The sequence below is a fragment of the Octopus sinensis genome, linkage group LG27 (assembly GCF_006345805.1).
Source record: "Octopus sinensis linkage group LG27, ASM634580v1, whole genome shotgun sequence".
Taxonomy (NCBI): domain Eukaryota; kingdom Metazoa; phylum Mollusca; class Cephalopoda; order Octopoda; family Octopodidae; genus Octopus; species Octopus sinensis.
In genome coordinates, this window is record NC_043023.1 from 12,639,039 (window position 1) to 12,657,775 (window position 18,737).

The 18,737-nt window shown below is 36.6% G+C and overlaps 2 protein-coding genes across 2 annotated transcripts in view; one reads left to right on the forward strand and one right to left on the reverse strand.

Moving 5' to 3' along the window:
- LOC118768207 (zinc finger protein 708-like) overlaps positions 1 to 18,737 on the forward strand; it is a 33,221-nt gene that overhangs the window by 13,602 nt on the left and 882 nt on the right. The window contains exons 3-4 of the mRNA XM_036514292.1: positions 6,164 to 6,484; positions 10,461 to 10,681. Coding sequence (XP_036370185.1) covers positions 6,164 to 6,484; positions 10,461 to 10,645 — 506 coding nt within the window. The 3' untranslated portion in view covers positions 10,646 to 10,681. The remainder of the gene's footprint in view (positions 1 to 6,163; positions 6,485 to 10,460; positions 10,682 to 18,737) is intronic.
- Positions 18,031 to 18,414, reverse strand: LOC115225173 (zinc finger protein 3-like; the record flags this gene model as incomplete). Its single annotated transcript, XM_029796121.2, has 1 exon — positions 18,031 to 18,414. A coding segment is annotated over one exon (384 nt), but the record flags the coding sequence as incomplete, so codon positions are not given.

Genomic DNA, 18,737 nt, shown 5'->3' on the forward strand with positions numbered 1-18,737 from the left:
AGACCCCAGTTGAACCGTCCAACACATGCTAGCATGGAAAGCGGACGCTAAATGATGATGATGATGAATCTTCCTAATTTTCTGCAGATTTAAGAATTATCTTTTAAATCTGTAGGTCAAAAGGTAAAAATCCCAGCGCTTCTCTATTTCCTTTCGTAATTGTGCATTATGTTGGGAGCGGGGCCATCTTTTCCTTCCCCATTGTCATTGGAAGAATTAATCAACCTTCGAATATCGAACACACGACACTACATTCCATCCACTGACGGTTCTCTCAAAGTAGCAACTTAATTATACATGAGAGAAAATAGATCACTGTGATCATCATCATCATCATCGTTTAACGTCCGATTTCCATTCTAGCATTGGTTGCACGATTTGATTGAGGACTGGCGAACCAAGTGGCAACACCAGGCTCCAATCTGATCTGGCAGAGTTACTACAGCTGGATGCCCTTCCTAACACCAACCAGCTGTAGAAACTCTACCAGATCAGATTAGAGCCTGGTGCAGCCATCTGGTTCGACAACTGTTCTCTGGGAATAATGGGGATCATTTCGGTTTGAACAGCAGGTTTTAAAATTTCTAGGTAACTAAAAAAATTTTAAACTTCGTATACAGATAGAATGTATTTATAAAGCATCTTTTTCGTTGGCTCTATTGAAAATTCTGTAGTTTGTAACATATTTGTTGTTTTTATTTCTGCAATTCCAAGCAATCAATGACGTCTATTGAGGTAAAAAAAAAAACATTATGTGCCTTATGAATATGTCCCTCGTTTAAAAAACAGATTGGGTTTATTTACATTTTGAAGAAAAAAAGATACACTTCCTCCACCCCTAACACTAACACTGATTGAAATGCAATAGATCGATACTAGGGTCATAATTATGGGTGACAATTTCATATGACACCGCTACAAAAAACTGCCGGTCAAACCGAAAAGATCCTTTTCTTTTTACACAAAGTAAATAATAAGGCGATGCTTCCATATATAAGTACGCACGTGACTTTGTTTACATTTGTGAAGATAACAGAAAGCCTTTTCTCCCCACTTCTAACCCTAACACGTGGAAATCATTTTAAAAAGCTGCCGTTCAAACCGAAAAGATCCCAAATATCTTCCACACTGTAGAATTTTCTCAATGAAGCCAAGAGAAACAGATGTTTTATAAACACATTCTACTAGTATACGAAGTTTAAAAGTGTTTAGTTACGTGGAAATTATTTTCAAAAACTGCCGTTCAAACCGAAAAGATCCCAAATATCTTACAAACTATAGAATTTTCTCAATAAAGCCAAGAGAAAAAGATGTTTTATAAACACATTCTACCAGTATACGAAGTTTAAAAGTGTTTAGTTACGTGGAAATTATTTTAAAAAACTGCCGGTCAATCCGAAAAGATCCCAAATATCTTACAAACCATAGAATTTTCTCAATAAAGCCAAGAGAAAAAGATGTTTTATAAACACATTCTACCAGTATACGAAGTTTAAAAGTGTTTAGTTACGTGGAAATTATTTTAAAAAACTGCCGGTCAATCCGAAAAGATCCCAAATATCTTACAAACCATAGAATTTTCTCAATAAAGCCAAGAGAAAAAGATGTTTTATAAACACATTCTACCAGTATACGAAGTTTAAAAGTGTTTAGTTACGTGGAAATTATTTTAAAAAACTGCCGGTCAATCCGAAAAGATCCCAAATATCTTACAAACCATAGAATTTTCTCAATAAAGCCAAGAGAAAAAGATGTTTTATAAACACATTCTACCAGTATACGAAGTTTAAAAGTGTTTAGTTACGTGGAAATTATTTTAAAAAACTGCCGGTCAAACCGAAAAGATCCCAAATATCTTACAAACCATAGAATTTTCTCAATAAAGCCAAGAGAAAAAGATGTTTTATAAACACATTCTACCAGTATACGAAGTTTAAAAGTGTTTAGTTACGTGGAAATTATTTTAAAAAACTGCCGGTCAATCCGAAAAGATCCCAAATATCTTACAAACCATAGAATTTTCTCAATAAAGCCAAGAGAAAAAGATGTTTTATAAACACATTCTACCAGTATACGAAGTTTAAAAGTGTTTAGTTACGTGGAAATTATTTTAAAAAACTGCCGGTCAATCCGAAAAGATCCCAAATATCTTACAAACCATAGAATTTTCTCAATAAAGCCAAGAGAAAAAGATGTTTTATAAACACATTCTACCAGTATACGAAGTTTAAAAGTGTTTAGTTACGTGGAAATTATTTTAAAAAACTGCCGGTCAAACCGAAAAGATCCCAAATATCTTACAAACCATAGAATTTTCTCAATAAAGCCAAGAGAAAAAGATGTTTTATAAACACATTCTACCAGTATACGAAGTTTAAAAGTGTTTAGTTACGTGGAAATTATTTTAAAAAACTGCCGGTCAATCCGAAAAGATCCCAAATATCTTACAAACCATAGAATTTTCTCAATAAAGCCAAGAGAAAAAGATGTTTTATAAACACATTCTACCAGTATACGAAGTTTAAAAGTGTTTAGTTACGTGGAAATTATTTTAAAAAACTGCCGGTCAAACCGAAAAGATCCCCAAAAGGTATCCAAGCATTGTTCTTTAGATGAGAGAGAAGTGTGAAGGAAGGACAATGATTGGACAGGAGAGAAAATGACGTCAGAAACGGATCGGAAGTGCAACGGCCTGACGTCACATCAGGAAGATATAAGTCAAAGATGCCTTCTTTCTTTCGGTGTCTGCGACGGGGTCCAGTTCGTGCGCTGGAAACGGTCGTAGATTAGAATATGTGAGTGTATATATTCTATATTACCTTGAAGGTAAAATCGTTGACAGAATGGGACAAAGAAGACACCGGAACGAAACGAACCAGTCATAGAAAATTGAAGAACTATAACCATATAAAGGGATATAACTTTCCTTAATTAATTAATTAAGGTGCTTAATTAACGATCGCTGACTCGTTGTTTGTATCTGAATACGGTAAGTTGACAAAGATTTATTTTAAGGCTGTAATGATGATGATAAGGTACTACTAGCGAACAGAGCTTGCTATCGTAAGTAGTCGATCCTACAATTTTTAAAACGAAGTAAAACATTATTTTTGTAAACAAACTAAGGTTAGGGTTTAAAAGTCGCAGGATCGACTACATACGACTAGCTTGCACGAATGCGCGAGTGCGCGCACCTGGACCACTGTTCGCTAGTAGTACCGCGCACCTCTCCAAGATAATGACGCTTACTTGTGAGAAAAAGTTAGGAAATGGGAAATATATCCAGAATACATAAAGTATGGAGAAAATTAGAAAGATTAATCTATTTTTTAAATATTTTATACTAAAAAATAAAATACGGAGAACGGGCACTCGCGAATATAAACAAACATACAAGGGTGTAAGAGTTAGCAGTTCCTTCTCTAAGCTTGGATTCGAAATCGAATCCAAGAATCATCGGTCGTCAAATACCAATGCATGTATAGGCGCGAAATTAAGAATCCCTTTGTTCTGACAAAAACTGATTGATCATCTCCCTTTGACCTCCGACCTGAGCAATGTCAGGACAAAGGGATTCTTAATTTCGCGCCTATACATGCATTGGTATTTGACGACCGATGATTCTTGGACTCGATTTCGAATCCAAGCTTAGAGAAGGAACTGCTAACTCTTACAAGGGTACTATTTAAGAAGAGAGGTCCAGGTGCGCGCATCCGCAGTAGCTAGTCGTGACTAGTCGATCCTTACTTTGTATTTTTGTTTTATTTACTTTGTTTTAAAAAAATTATATTCTTTGTTTGAAAAAATGAGCGTAACTTCGGTATAGGTACCGGAAGTACCAGATACATTTCAAGAAAGTGTCTTTTTTTCTTATATATGGGGGGTTTCGAAGGATCGCCAAAAAATTATTTATTTTGTGTTTTATTTACTTTGCTAGGTAGTCGTTGTAGGATCGACTAGTCACGACTAACTAGCTCGAGTGCGCTCACCGGGACCACTCTTTTAAAATCGTACCGGAGAAAATTAGAACGATTAATCTAATTTTTTAACCATTTTATACTAAAAAATAAATACGCAGAACGGGCACTCGCGAATATAAACAAACATGTATGTACGTATACGTATGTATTTATGCATATATATGTATTATTATGTATACATATATGTGTGTGTGTAAGGGTGAAAGAAATTGAATATTAATTAATAACATCAATTTCGTATGGATTTTGGCGTTTGGTTCAGCAAATTATGTTTTTGATATACTCTACCGATGATTCGAAAATGATTTGTAAGTAAAATTACACAATCTATTAACGATGAAACAATTGTATAGAGTTAATCCATTTTTTCGTTATTTTTCATCTGTCCTGCCCGCTTACATTGTTGGCGTGTTGAATTAATGCTTGAGAACAATTCTTTGGTGGTGGATTCCCTTTGCGGATCTATTTCTAGCGTTAGAGTGACCACATGTGGTCCTTCTCTTATTACTTGTATGTATATACATATATATATATATATGTGTGTGTGTGTGTGTGTATACAAGTATATTTGTAGTGAATCTTGAAGTAGATTGGATCCATCCTTGCCAAAATTTTATCTAACACTTCACCAAAATTTTTCGCACGGCAGAACAATAGAGAAATCTCTATACAGAATGTTGTAAAAGTTTCAATGCCTCAATGGATTCTGACCCCTGCAAACATAGACATTAAATGGATGACAGTGTTGATGTTGTAAGATTTGCAATGTTGAATTACTATGTCGTTTAATGATTCTCTTTATCTCACTGCTTCTGTTTTTTCTATTTCAGAATATAACATCCTGTTGATATGAAAGAAATTACTTCATTCACATGTGCCTCTGATATTTATCAGCTCCCATCAACCAAAGGAAGATGATATATTTATAAGGAGCATTCATCAATACATCAAACTCATCTTATAAAGGAAATCTGTGAAAAACAACAGCAAAATATTTCTTCTGGACGATGGAATTAACAGCAACAATTTGAAGTCTTTGCTGTCTGGAATATAGAGGAGATGATTGTTTTACAGGTTAATTAAGCTTGGATAACTTTACAAAGGGGTAGACAATTGTCACCTCTTGATTTAGATATTAAGCAAAATCACAGATGAAAGAAGCATAGCATTAAATTATTCTCTGCAAATAGCAACACAAATATATTCATAGAAATGAATTTTTTTCCTATTTCAGAATATCATACCATGTTGATTTAAAAGAAATTTCTTCATTCAGATGTGTGTCTGATATTTTGATTGACTTTCATCAATTAAAGGAAGACCATATATTCATAAGGCACATTCATCAAAACATCAGCCTCTTTATATAAATAAAATATTTGACGAACGATGGGGAAATATTTCTTCTGGATGATGGAATTAAGAGCAACATTTTTTTTGCCATCTGGAATGTAGAGATGATGATGAACCTACAGGTTAAGTTTGAGTAACTTTACAAAAGAGTTAACCAATTTATATCTTCTGTTTTAGATATTAAGCAAGATCACCAATGAAAGTAACATAACATTTAATTATTCTCTGATGCATTTGAACACAAACATTCATAGAAATGAAACAGATACTATCATTGTGATATGTATAACGAAATTATTCTCTCATAATGAATAATTCAACTAAAGCAAAAATCTCTGATAAAATAGAGAAGCCATATCATTGTGATATCTGTGGTAAATCATTCTCCAGAAGTAATCATTTGTCTGGTCACAAACGTGTTCATACAGGAGAGAAGCCATATCACTGTGATATCTGTGGTAAGTCATTCTCTGAAAGTTATAATCTAAGAAGGCACAGACGTGTTCATACTGGAGAAAAACCATATCACTGTGATATCTGTGGTAACTCATTCTCTAAAAGTGGTAATCTACGTAGGCACATACATGTTCATACTGGAGACAAACCTTATAAGTGTGATATCTGTAGTAAATCATTTTCTGACAAAAGCTCTTTAACTCATCACAAATTTATTCATACTGGGGAAAAGCCGCATCAGTGTGATATCTGTGGTAAATCATTTTCTCGAAGTGCTGACTTACCTAAACACAAACGTACTCATACAGGAGAGAAACCATATCAGTGTGATATCTGTGGTAAATCATTTTCTCGAAGAGCTGATTTACCTAGACACAAACGTACTCATACAGGAGAGAAGCCATACCATTGTGATATCTGTGGTGAATCATTTTCTAGAAGTAACATTTTAACTGATCACAAACTTATTCATACAGGAGAGAAGCCATACCATTGTGATATCTGCGGTAAATCATTCACTACAAATAGTAATTTGACTAGTCATATACGTATTCATACTGGGGAAAAACCATATCAGTGTGATATCTGTGGTGAATCATTCTCTGAAATTGGCACTTTAACCCGACACGTACGTACTCATACAGGAGAGAAACCATATCAGTGTGATATCTGTGGTAAATCATTTTCTCGAAGTGGTAACTTAAATAAACACAAACGTACACATACTGGAGAAAAGCCCCATCAGTGTGATATCTGTGGTAAATCATTTTTTCGGCCTTGTTCTTTAAAAGGGCACAAATGTATTCATACAGGTGAGAAGCCATATCATTGCGATATCTGTGGTAAATCATTCTCTGAAAATAGCCATTTAGCAAACCACTACAAATAGCAAGACATCCAAGAGAAAAAAAATGTTTTATTTTGACACATTCTACCAGTAAACGAAGTTTTAAAGTGTTGAGTTAACTAGAAATTGTGTTGAAAACTGCCGTTCAAAAGGAAAAGATCCCTCAACAAAGCTATTGACGAAAGAAATATTGTGAAGCATTTTGTCTGGCATGCTAGTGACCCTGCCAGTAAATAATGGGATTATGTAAACCCTTCAATGTTAAAGTAATCATATAGAAGTGAAAACGGATCTTTTCGGTTTGAACGGCAGTTTTTTCGAGTGGTGCCATATGAAATTGTCACCCATAATTACGACCATGGTATCAATCTATTGCATTTCAATCTGTTTTAGGGGAAGGGTATATTTTTTTTTTCACAAATATAAATAAACCAAATCTGTTTCTTAAACGAGGGACATATTCATACGGCATAGAATGTTTTTTTTTACCTAAATAAACGTCAGTGATTGGTTGAAATTGCAGAAATTGAAGAAAAAACAACAACAAATATCTTACAAACTATAGAATTTTCTCAATAAAGCCAAGAGAAAAATGTTTTATAAACACATTCTACCAGTATACGAAGTTTAAAAGTGTTTAGTTACGTGGAAATTATTTTCAAAAACTGCCGGTCAAACCGAAATGATCCCCAAAAGGTATCCAAGCATTGTTCTTTAGATGAGAGAGAAGTGTGAAGGAAGGACAATGATTGGACAGGAGAGAAAATGACGTCAGAAACGTATCGGAAGTGCAACGGCCTGACGTCACATCAGGAAGATATAAGTCAAAGATGCCTTCTTTCTTTCGGTGTCTGAGTCGGGGTCCAGTTCGTGCGCTGGAAACGGTCGTAGATTAGAATATGTGAGTGTATATATTCTATATTACCTTGAAGGTAAAATCGTTGACAGAATGGGACAAAGAAGACACTGGAACGAAACGAACCAGTCATAGAAAATTGAAGAACTATAACCATATGAAGGGATATAACTTTCCTTAATGAATTAATTAAGGTGCTTAATTAACGATCACTGACTCGTTGTTCGTATCTGAATACGGTAAGTTGACAAATATTTATTTTAAGGCTGTAATGATGATGATAATACCAATAATGATAAGGTACTACTAGCGAACAGTGGTCCCGGTGCGAGCACTCGCGTTAGCTAGTCGTAAATAGTCGAATCTACAATTTTTAAAACTAAGTAAATACATTATTTTTGTAAACAAACTAAGGTTAGGGTTAAAAAGTCGTAGGATCGACTACATACGATTAGCTAGCGCGAGTGCGCGCACCGGGACCACTGTTCGCTAGTAGTACCGCGCACCTCTCCAAGATAATGACGCTTACTTGTGAGAAAAAGTTAGGAAATGGGAAATATATCCAGAATACATAAAGTATGGAGAAAATTAGAAAGATTGATCTATTTTTTAAATATTTTATACTAAAAAATAAAATACGGAGAACGGGCACTCGCGAATATAAACAAACAGACAAGGGTGTAAGAGTTAGCAGTTCCTTCTCTAAGCTTGGATTCGAAATCGAATCCAAGAATCATCGGTCGTCAAATACCAATGCATGTATAGGCGCGAAATTAAGAATCCCTTTGTTCTGACAAAACTGATTGATCATCTCCCTTTGACCTCCGACCTGAGCAATGTCAGGACAAAGGGATTCTTAATTTCGCGCCTATACATGCATTGGTATTTGACGACCGATGATTCTTGGACTCGATTTCGAATCAAGCTTAGAGAAGGAAGTGCTAACTCTTACAAGAGTACTATTTAAGAAGTGAGGTCCCGGTGCGCACATCTGCAGTAGCTAGTCGTGACTAGTCGATCCTTTCTTTGTACTCTTGTTTATTTACTTTGTTTAAAAAAATGAGAGTAACTTCGGTATAGGTACCGGAGGTACCAGATACATTTCAAGAAAGTGTCTTTTCTTTATATATATATGGGGGGTTGTGGTTAAGGTTTGTGTTAGAGGGGGGGGGGAAAGCCATTCATGGTACCTATACCGAAGGATCGCCAAAAAATTACTTATTTTGTGTTTTATTTACTTTGGTAGGTAGTCGCTGTAGGATCGACTAGTCACGACTAACTCTTTTTAAATAATACCGGAGAAAATTAGAACGATTAATCTATTTTTTTAACTATTTTACACTAAAAAATAAAATACGCAGAACGGGCACTCGCGAATATAAACAAACATGTATGTACGTATACGTATGTATTTATGCATATATATGTATTATTATGTATATATATATGTGTGTGTGTAAGGGTGAAGGAAATTGAATATTAATTAATAACATCAATTTCGTATGGAGTTTGGCGTTTGGTTCAGCAAATTATGTTTTTGATATACTCTACCGATGATTCGAAAATGATTTGTAAGTAAAATTACACAATCTATTAATGATGAAACAATTGTATAGAGTTAATCCATTTTTTCGTTATTTTTCATTTGTCCTGCCCCCTTACATTCTTGGCATGTTGAATTAATGCTTGAGAACAATTCGTTAGTGGTGGATTCCCTTTGCCGATCTATTTCTAGCGTTAGAGTGACCATATGTGGTCCCTCTCTTAATACTTGTATGTATATATATATATATATATATATACATGTGTGTGTGTGTGTATACAAATATATTTGCAGTGAATCTGGCACGCATGAAGTAGATTGGATCCATCCTTGCCAAAATTTTAATTAACCCTTCACCAAATTTTTCCCACGGCAGAATAATAGAGAAATCTCTATACAGAATGTTGTAAAAGTTTCAATGCCTCAATGGATTCTGACCCCTGCAAACATAGACATTAAATGGATGACAGTGTTGATGTTGTAAGATTTGCAATGTTGAATTTCTATGTCGTTTAATGATTCTCTTTATCTCACTGCTTCTTTTTTTTTCTATTTCAGAATATTACATCCTGTTGATATGAAAGAAATTACTTCATTCAGATGTGCCTCTAATATTCTATCAGCTCCCATCAACCAAAGGAAGATGATATATTTATACGGAGCATTCATCAATACATCAAACTCATCTTATAAAGGAAATCTGTGAAAAACAACAGCAAAATATTTCTTCTGGACGATGGAATTAACAGCAACAATTTGAAGTCTTTGCTGTCTGGAATATAGAGGAGATGATTGTTTTACAGGTTAATTAAGCTTGGATGACTTTACAAAGGGGTAGACAATTGTCACCTCTTGATTTAGATATTAAGCAAAATCTCAGATGAAAGAAGCATAGCATTAAATTATTCTCTGAAAATAGCAACACAATATATTCATAGAAATGAATTTTTTTCCTATTTCAGAATATACCATGTTGATTTAAAAGAAAATTCTTCATTCAGATGTGTGTCTGATATTTTTATTGACTTTCATCAATTAAAGGAAGGCCATATATTCATAAGGCACATTCATCAATACATCAGCTTCTTTATATAAATAAAATCTTTGACGAACGATGGGGAAATATTTCTTCTGGATGATGGAATTAAGAGCAACTATCATTGTGATATGTATAATGAAATTATTCTCTCATAATGAATAATTCAACTAAAGCAAAAATCTCTGATAAAAGAGAAAGCCATATCACTGTGATATCTGTGGTAAGTCATTCTCTCAATTGTAATCTAAGAAGGCACAGACGTGTTCATACTGGAGAAAAACCATATCACTGTGATATCTGTGGTAAGTCATTTTCTCAAAATAGCAATTTAATTCATCACAAATTTATTCATACTAGGGAAAAGCCGCATCAGTGTGATATCTGTGGTAAATCATTTTCTCGAAGTGCTGACTTACCTAAACACAAACGTACTCATACAGGAGAGAAACCAAATCAGTCTGATATCTGTGGTAAATCATTCTCTACCAGTAGTGACTTAAATAGACACAAAAGTACACATACAGGAGAAAAGCCCCATCATTGTAATATCTGTGGTAAATCATTTCTCTAAGTAGCAATTTAATCAGTCACAAACGTATTCATACAGGAGAGAAGCCATATCTGTGTAAGTCATTCTCTCACAGTAGTGATTACCTATACATAAACTATTCATACAGGTGAAAAACCATATCATTGTATTATCTGTGGTAAATCATTCTCCAGAAGTAATAATTTGTCTGGTCACAGACGTATACATACTGGGGAAAAACCATATCACTGTGATATCTGTGGAAGTCATTTTCTGAAAATAGCAATTTTTAATTCACATCATTTATTTATTCATACTGGGGAAAAGCCGCATCAGTGTGATATCTGTGGTAAATCATTTTCTCGACGTGCTGAATTACCTAAACACAAACGTACTCATACAGGAGAGAAACCATATCAGTGTGATATCTGTGGTACATCATTTTCTCGAAGTGCTGACTTACCTAAACACAAACGTACTCATACAGGAGAGAAACCATGTCAGTGTGATATCTGTGGTAATCATTCTCTACCAGTAGTGACTTAAATAGACACAACGTACACATACTGGAGAGAAAGCCCCATCATTGTAATATCTGTGGTAAATCATTTTTCTCGTAATAGCAAATAATCACAAACGTATTCATACAGGTTAAAAACCATATCTGTGATATCTGTGGTAAGTCATTTTCTGGTAATAGCAATTTAATCACACAAACGTATTCATATAGGAGAGAAGCCATATCATTGTGATATCTGTGGTAAATCATTCTCTCACAGTAGTGATTGCCTAAACATAAACATATTCATACTGGGGAAAAACCATATCATTGTGATATCTGTGGTGAGTCATTCTCTCAAAAATGCCACTTAAGTTCACATCTGAGTATTCATCAACAGGTGTAATCGTATCAATATCAAAATTTGTTACAACCCGGCAGGAAAGGTGAGTCTATAACCCATGGCCTCTACCTGGAATGTAGCCAGTCCACTTATGCATACCTTTCCTTCTTGGGACACAAAACTCTACTTGTGAAGACCTTGTTAAGGCAAGTGAGAATCAGGATCAAAATCGAAATCTATCAACATCAATGGAAATTGTAGCTGTGATACCAGTGCTGGTGGCACGTAAGAAGCACCTACAGATTGTGGCCGCTGCCAGTCTCCCCTGGCACCTGTGCCAGTGGCATGTAAAAAGCACCATCCGAACGTGGCCGTTGCCAGCACCGCTTCAACTGGCTTCCATGCCGGTGGCTTGTAAAAAGCACCGACTGACCGTGGCCACTGCCAGACTGCGTAGGACCCTGTGCCGGTGGCACGTAAAAAGCATCCACTACATTCACAGAGTGGTTGGCGTTTAAAAAGGGCATCCAGCTGTAGAAACACTGCCAGATCAGACTGCAACCTGGTGCAGCCTCCTGGTATCCCAGACCCCAGTCAACCGTCCAATCCATGCTAGCAGGGAAAACAGATGTGATACAATGATGATGAGGAGGATTCTCCATTGTTTCCTGTGACAGACAGCTGTTCTTTTGTGTACTGGACATTTTCAATGTTTTGTTATTAAACATTTTGTAAAAATAAAATCTTTTGTGCTTGCTTATTCTCTCTTTTTCTCTTTCTCTTTTACTTGTTTCAGTCATTTGACTGTGGCCATGCTGGAGCTCCGCCTTTAATAGTGCATCTCGACCCCGGGACTTATTCTTTTGTAAGCCCAGTACTTATTCTATCGGTCTCTTTTGCCGAACTGCTAGTGACGGGGACATAGACACACCAGCATCGGTTGTCAAGCAATGCTAGGGGGACAAACACAGACACACAAACACATGCATATATATATATATATATTCATATATACGACAGGCTTCTTTCAATTTCCGTCTACCAAATCCACTCACAAGGCTTTGGTCGGCATGAGGCTATAGTAGAAAATACTTACCAAATGTGACACGCAGTGCGACTGAACCTAGAACCATGTGGTTGGTAAGCAAGCTACTTACCACACAGCCACTCCTGCGCCTATATCTATATTGTGATTACATTTTCTTTTGAGTTGTCATATTTTGTCCCATAGTTTCTGGGTAATCGGTAGCTATCTTATTTCTGGTGCCACTACAATCTTTCTATTTTCTTGCCCTGCACTGAAGTGGAAGCCTTGTAGTGACGCCTGGTCCCAGATGCCATTTTAGGATTTTCATCCACGCATGTGCAGTCATCAGCATCAGCTAGGCTTGACCACAGTCCTCGCTCTCTCTCTTCGCCCCTGCTTCCAACCAAGCCGGGCGCAACTTGACCAGCTCCATGTGGCTGGAATTCTGAAGGCGATCCATGACTTCAGTGAATCTGAGAAGTATGCCTTCACAATCGTGATGAAACTGTCTCTACTGCTTCCGCACCAAGGCGACCTAGCTGCTGATTGTCCAGAGATGTAACGCTTGTACAGACAGAAAAATAAATATTGTTATTTGTTCAGAGATCCTTGTTCTCTTGATTTTTTAATTGCTTTGCGGGGTGACTGGGGAAATGTAAAGATGTGCACGACCGCCCTTGGACAGTTTTGAATGATATAGAAAGTGCGAGCCCTCTAACTGAAAAAATGTGGATTTGTATAAAGGACACGCACACACAGACAGACATTTGGCCATTTATATACAGAGAGATGTTGATGTAATTCAGCCTAAGGAGACATCTACAGCTGGCTACACGACATGATCTGTTTATATTCACGAGTGCCCGTTCTCCATATTTTATTTGTTAGTATAAAATAATTTTTAAAATGCAAGACCAGTGAGAACAGTCAAAATCAAAGCAAATCAATTCATATATCAGAAAGCAGAACCAAATTGAGGTCGATCAACATCAGTGGGAATTGCAGCTGTGGTTAAGCGAACCATCCGATCGTGGTCGTTTCCCGCGCCGCACCGTCAAGCCTCCGTGTCGGTGGCACGTAAAAGCACCACCCGTTCGGGTCCGTCGCCACCCTCGCCTGGCCCCCGTGCCGGTGACACATAAAAGCACCATCCGTTCGTGGCCGTGTGCCAGCTCTGCCTGGTCCCCGTGTCGGTGGGAGGTAAATGCACCACCCGTTCGCGTCCGTTACCAGCCTTGTCTGGCCCCGTGCCGGTGACACGTAAAAGCACCACCCGCTCGTGTCCGTTGCCAGCCTCACCTGGCCCTCGTGCCGGTGACACGTAAAAGCTCCATCTGTTCGTGGCCGTGTGCCAGCTCTGCCTGGTTCCCGTGTCGGTGGCACGTAAATGCACCACCCGTTCGTGGCCATTTGCCAGCTCTGTGTGGCCCCCGTGTCGGTGGCACGTAAAAGCACCACCCGTTCGTGACCGTTTGCCAGCAATGTCTGGCACCTGTGCGGGTGGCGCGTAAAAAGCACCCACTACACTCACGGAGTGGTTGGCATTAGGAAGGGCATCCAGCCGTAGAACCACTGCCAGATCTGACTGGGCTTGATGAAGCCTTCTAGCTTCACAGACCCCAGTTGAACCGTCCAACCCATGCTAGCATGGAAAGCGGACGCTAAATGATGATGATGATGAATCTTTCTAATTTTTTGCAGATTGAAGAATTATCTTTTAAATCTGTAGGTCAAAAGGTAAAAATCCCAGCGCTTCTCTATTTCCTTTCGTAATTGTGCATTATGTTGGGAGCGGGGCCATCTTTTCCCTCCCCGTTGTCATTGGAAGAATTAATCAACCTTCGAATATTGAACACACGACACTACATTCCATCCACTGACGGTTCTCTCAAAGTAGCAACTTAATTATACATGAGAGAAAATAGATCACTGTGATCATCATCATCATCATCGTTTAACGTCCGATTTCCGTTCTAGCATGGGTTGTACGATTTGATTGAGGACTGGCGAACCAGGAGACAGCACCAGGCTCCAATCTGATCCGGCAGAGTTTCTACAGCTGGATGCCCTTCCTAACACCAACCAGCTGTAGAAACTCTACCAGATCAGATTGGAGCTTGGTGCAGCCATCTGGTTCGCCAACTGTTCTCTGGGAATAATGGGGATCTTTTCGGTTTGAACGGGAGGCTTTTAAATTTCTAGGTAACTAAAAAAATTTTAAACTTCGTATACAGATAAAATGTATTTATAAAGCATCCTTTTCCTTGGCTTTAATGAGAAAATTCTGTAGTTTGTAACATACTTGTTTTTTTTCTGCAATTTCAACCAATCAATGACGTCTATTGAGGTAAAAAAAACATTTGCCTTATGACTATGTCCTTCGTTTAAGAAACAGATTGGGATTATTTACATTTTTGAAGAAAAAAAGATACCCTTCCCCCACCCCTCACCCTACCACAGATTGAAATGCAATAGATCGATACAAGGGTCATAATTATGGGTGACAATTTCATAATGACACCGCTACAAAAAACTGCCGGTCAAACCGAAAAGATCCTTTTTTTTTACACAAAGTAAATAATAAGGCGATGCTTCGATATATAAGTACACACGTGACTTTGTTTACATTTGGGAAGATAACAGAAAGCCTTTTCTCCCCACTTCTAACCCTAACACGTGGAAATTATTTTAAAAAACTGCTGTTCAAACCGAAAAGATCCCAAATATCTTACAAACTGTAGAATTTTCTCAATAAAGCAAAGAGAAACAGATGTTTTATAAACACATTCTACCAGTATACGAAGTTTAAAAGTGTTTAGTTACGTGGAAATTATTTTCAAAAACTGCCGGTCAAACCGAAAAGATCCCCAAAAGGTATCCAAGCATTGTTCTTTAGATGAGAGAGAAGTGTGAAGGAAGGACAATGATTGGACAGGAGAGAAAATGACGTCAGAAACGGATCGGAAGTGCAACGGCCTGACGTCACATCAGGAAGATATAAGTCAAAGATGCCTTCTTTCTTTCGGTGTCTGCGACGGGGTCCAGTTCGTGCGCTGGAAACGGTCGTAGATTAGAATATGTGAGTGTATATATTCTATATTACCTTGAAGGTAAAATCGTTGACAGAATGGAACAAAGAAGACACCGGAACGAAACGAACCAGTCATAGAAAATTGAAGAACTATAACCATATAAAGGGATATAACTTTCCTTAATTAATTAATTAAGGTGCTTAATTAACGATCGCTGACTCGTTGTTTGTATCTGAATACGGTAAGTTGACAAAGATTTATTTTAAGGCTGTAATGATGATGATAAGGTACTACTAGCGAACAGAGCTTGCTATCGTAAGTAGTCGATCCTACAATTTTTAAAACGAAGTAAAACATTATTTTTGTAAACAAACTAAGGTTAGGGTTTAAAAGTCGCAGGATCGACTACATACGACTAGCTTGCACGAATGCGCGAGTGCGCGCACCTGGACCACTGTTCGCTAGTAGTACCTCGCACCTCTCCAAGATAATGACACTTACTTGTGAGAAAAAAGTTTTGAAATGGGAAATATATCCAGAATACATAAAGTATGGAGAAAATTAGAAAGATTAATCTATTTTTTAAATATTTTATACTAAAAAATAAAATACGGAGAACGGGCACTCGCGAATATAAACAAACATATAAGGGTACTATTTAAGAAGAGAGGTCCCGGTGGGCGCGCTAGCGTGTCGTGACTAGTCAATCCTTACTTTGCATTTTTGCTTTATTTACTTTGTTTTAAAAAAATGATCGAAACTTCGGTATAGGTACCGGAATTACCAGATACATTTCAAGATAGTGTATTTTTTTATTCTATATGGGGGGTTGTGGTTAAGGTTTGTGTTAGGGGTGGGAGAGAAGGGTTTCTGTTGTCTTCAGAAATGTAAACAAAGCCACTCACGGGACTTATACCGAAGGATCACCAAAAAATTATTTATTTTGTGTTTTATTTACTTTGCTAGATAGTCGTTGTAGGATCGACTAGTCACTACAAACTAGCGCGAGTGCGCGCACCGGGACCACTCTTTTTAAATCGTACCAGAGAAAATTTGAACGATTAATCTATTTTTTAAACTATTTTATACTAAAAAATAAAATACGCAGAACGGGCACTCGCGAATATAAACAAACATGTATGTACGTATACGTATGTATTTATGCATATATATGTATTATTATATATACATATATGTGTGTGTGTAAGGGTGAAAGAAATTGAATATTAATTAATAACATCAATTTCGTATGGAGTTTGGCGTTTGGTTCAGCAAATTATGTTTTCGATATACTCTACCGATGATTCGAAAATGATTTGTAAGTAAAATTACACAATCTATTAACGATGAAACAATTGTACAGAGTTAATCCATTTTTTCGTTATTTTTCATTTGTCCTGCCCGCTTACGTTCTTGGCATGTTGAATTAATGCTTGAGAACAATTCTTTAGTGGCGGATTCCCTTTGCGGATCTATTTCTAGCGTTAGAGTGACCACATGTGGTCCTTCTCTTATTACTTGTATGTATATATATATATGTGTGTGTGTGTGTGTGTGTGTATACAAATATATTTGCAGTGAATCTTGCACGCATGATGTAGATTGGATCCACCATAGCCAAAATTTTAATTAACCCTTCACCAAACTTTTTCCCACGGCAGAACAATAGAGAAATCTCTATACAGAATGTTGTAAAAGTTTCAATGCCTCAATGGATTCTGACCCCTGCAAACATGGACATTAAATGGATGACAGTGTTGATGTTGTAAGATTTGCAATGTTGAATTACTATGTCGTTTAATGATTCTCTTTATCTCACTGCTTGTTTTTTTTTCTATTTCAGAATATAACATCCTGTTGATATGAAAGAAATTACTTCATTCAGATGTGCCTCTGATATTTTATCAGCTCCCATCAACCAAAGGAAGATGATATATTTATAAGGAGCATTCATCAATACATCAAACTCATCTTATAAAGGAAATCTGTGAAAAACAACAGCAAAATATTTCTTCTGGACGATGGAATTAACAGCAACAATTTGAAGTCTTTGCTGTCTGGAATATAGAGGAGATGATTGTTTTACAGGTTAATTAAGCTTGGATGACTTTACAAAGGGGTAGACAATTGTCACCTCTTGATTTAGATATTAAGCAAAATCACAGATGAAAGAAGCATAGCATTAAATTATTCTCTGAAAATAGCAACACAAATATATTCATAGAATTGAATTTTTTTCCTATTTCATAATATCATACCATGTTGATTTAAAAGAAATTTCTTCATTCAGATGTGTGTCTGATATTTTTATTGACTTTCATCAATTAAAGGAAGACCATATATTCATAAGGCACGTTCATCAAAAGATCAACTTCTTTATATATAAAAAATCTTGGACAAACTATGGGGAAATATTTCTTCTGGATGATGGAATTAAGAGCAACATTTTTTTTGCCATCTGGAATGTAGAGATGATGATGAACCTACAGGTTAAGTTTGAGTAACTTTACAAAAGAGTTAACCAATTTATATCTTCTGTTTGTGCAGGTCACTACTGTGAGAGAATGATTTACCACAGATATTACAATGATATGGCTTCTCTCCTGTATGAATACGTTTGTGACTGATCAAATTGCTATTATCAGAAAATGTCTTACCACAGATATCACAGTGATATGGTTTTTCCCCAGTATGTATACGTTTGTGTTTAGGTAAGTCACTACTGTAAGTGAATGATTTACCACAGATATTACAACAATATGGCTTCTCTCCTATATGAATACGTAGGTGTCTGGTTAAATGGCTATTTTCAGAGAATGATTCACCACAGATATCACATTGATATTGCTTCTCTCCTGTATGAGTACGTTTGTGCCCTTTTAAGAAGAAGGCTGAGAAAATGATTTGCCACAGATATCACACTGATATGGCTTCTCTCCTGTATGAATACGTTTGTGCCCTTTTAAAGAAGAAGGCTGAGAAAATGATTTACCACAGATATCACAATTGTATGGCTTCTCTCCTGTATGAATACGTTTGTGATCAGTTAAAATGTTACTTCTAGAAAATGATTCACCACAGATATCAGATTGATATGGCTTCCCACCTGTATGAATATGTTTGTGCCTTTTTAAAGAAGAAGGCTCAGAAAATGATTTGCCACAGATATCACACTCATATGGCTTCTCTCCTGTATGAGTACGTTTGTGCCCTTTTAAAGAAGAAGGCTGAGA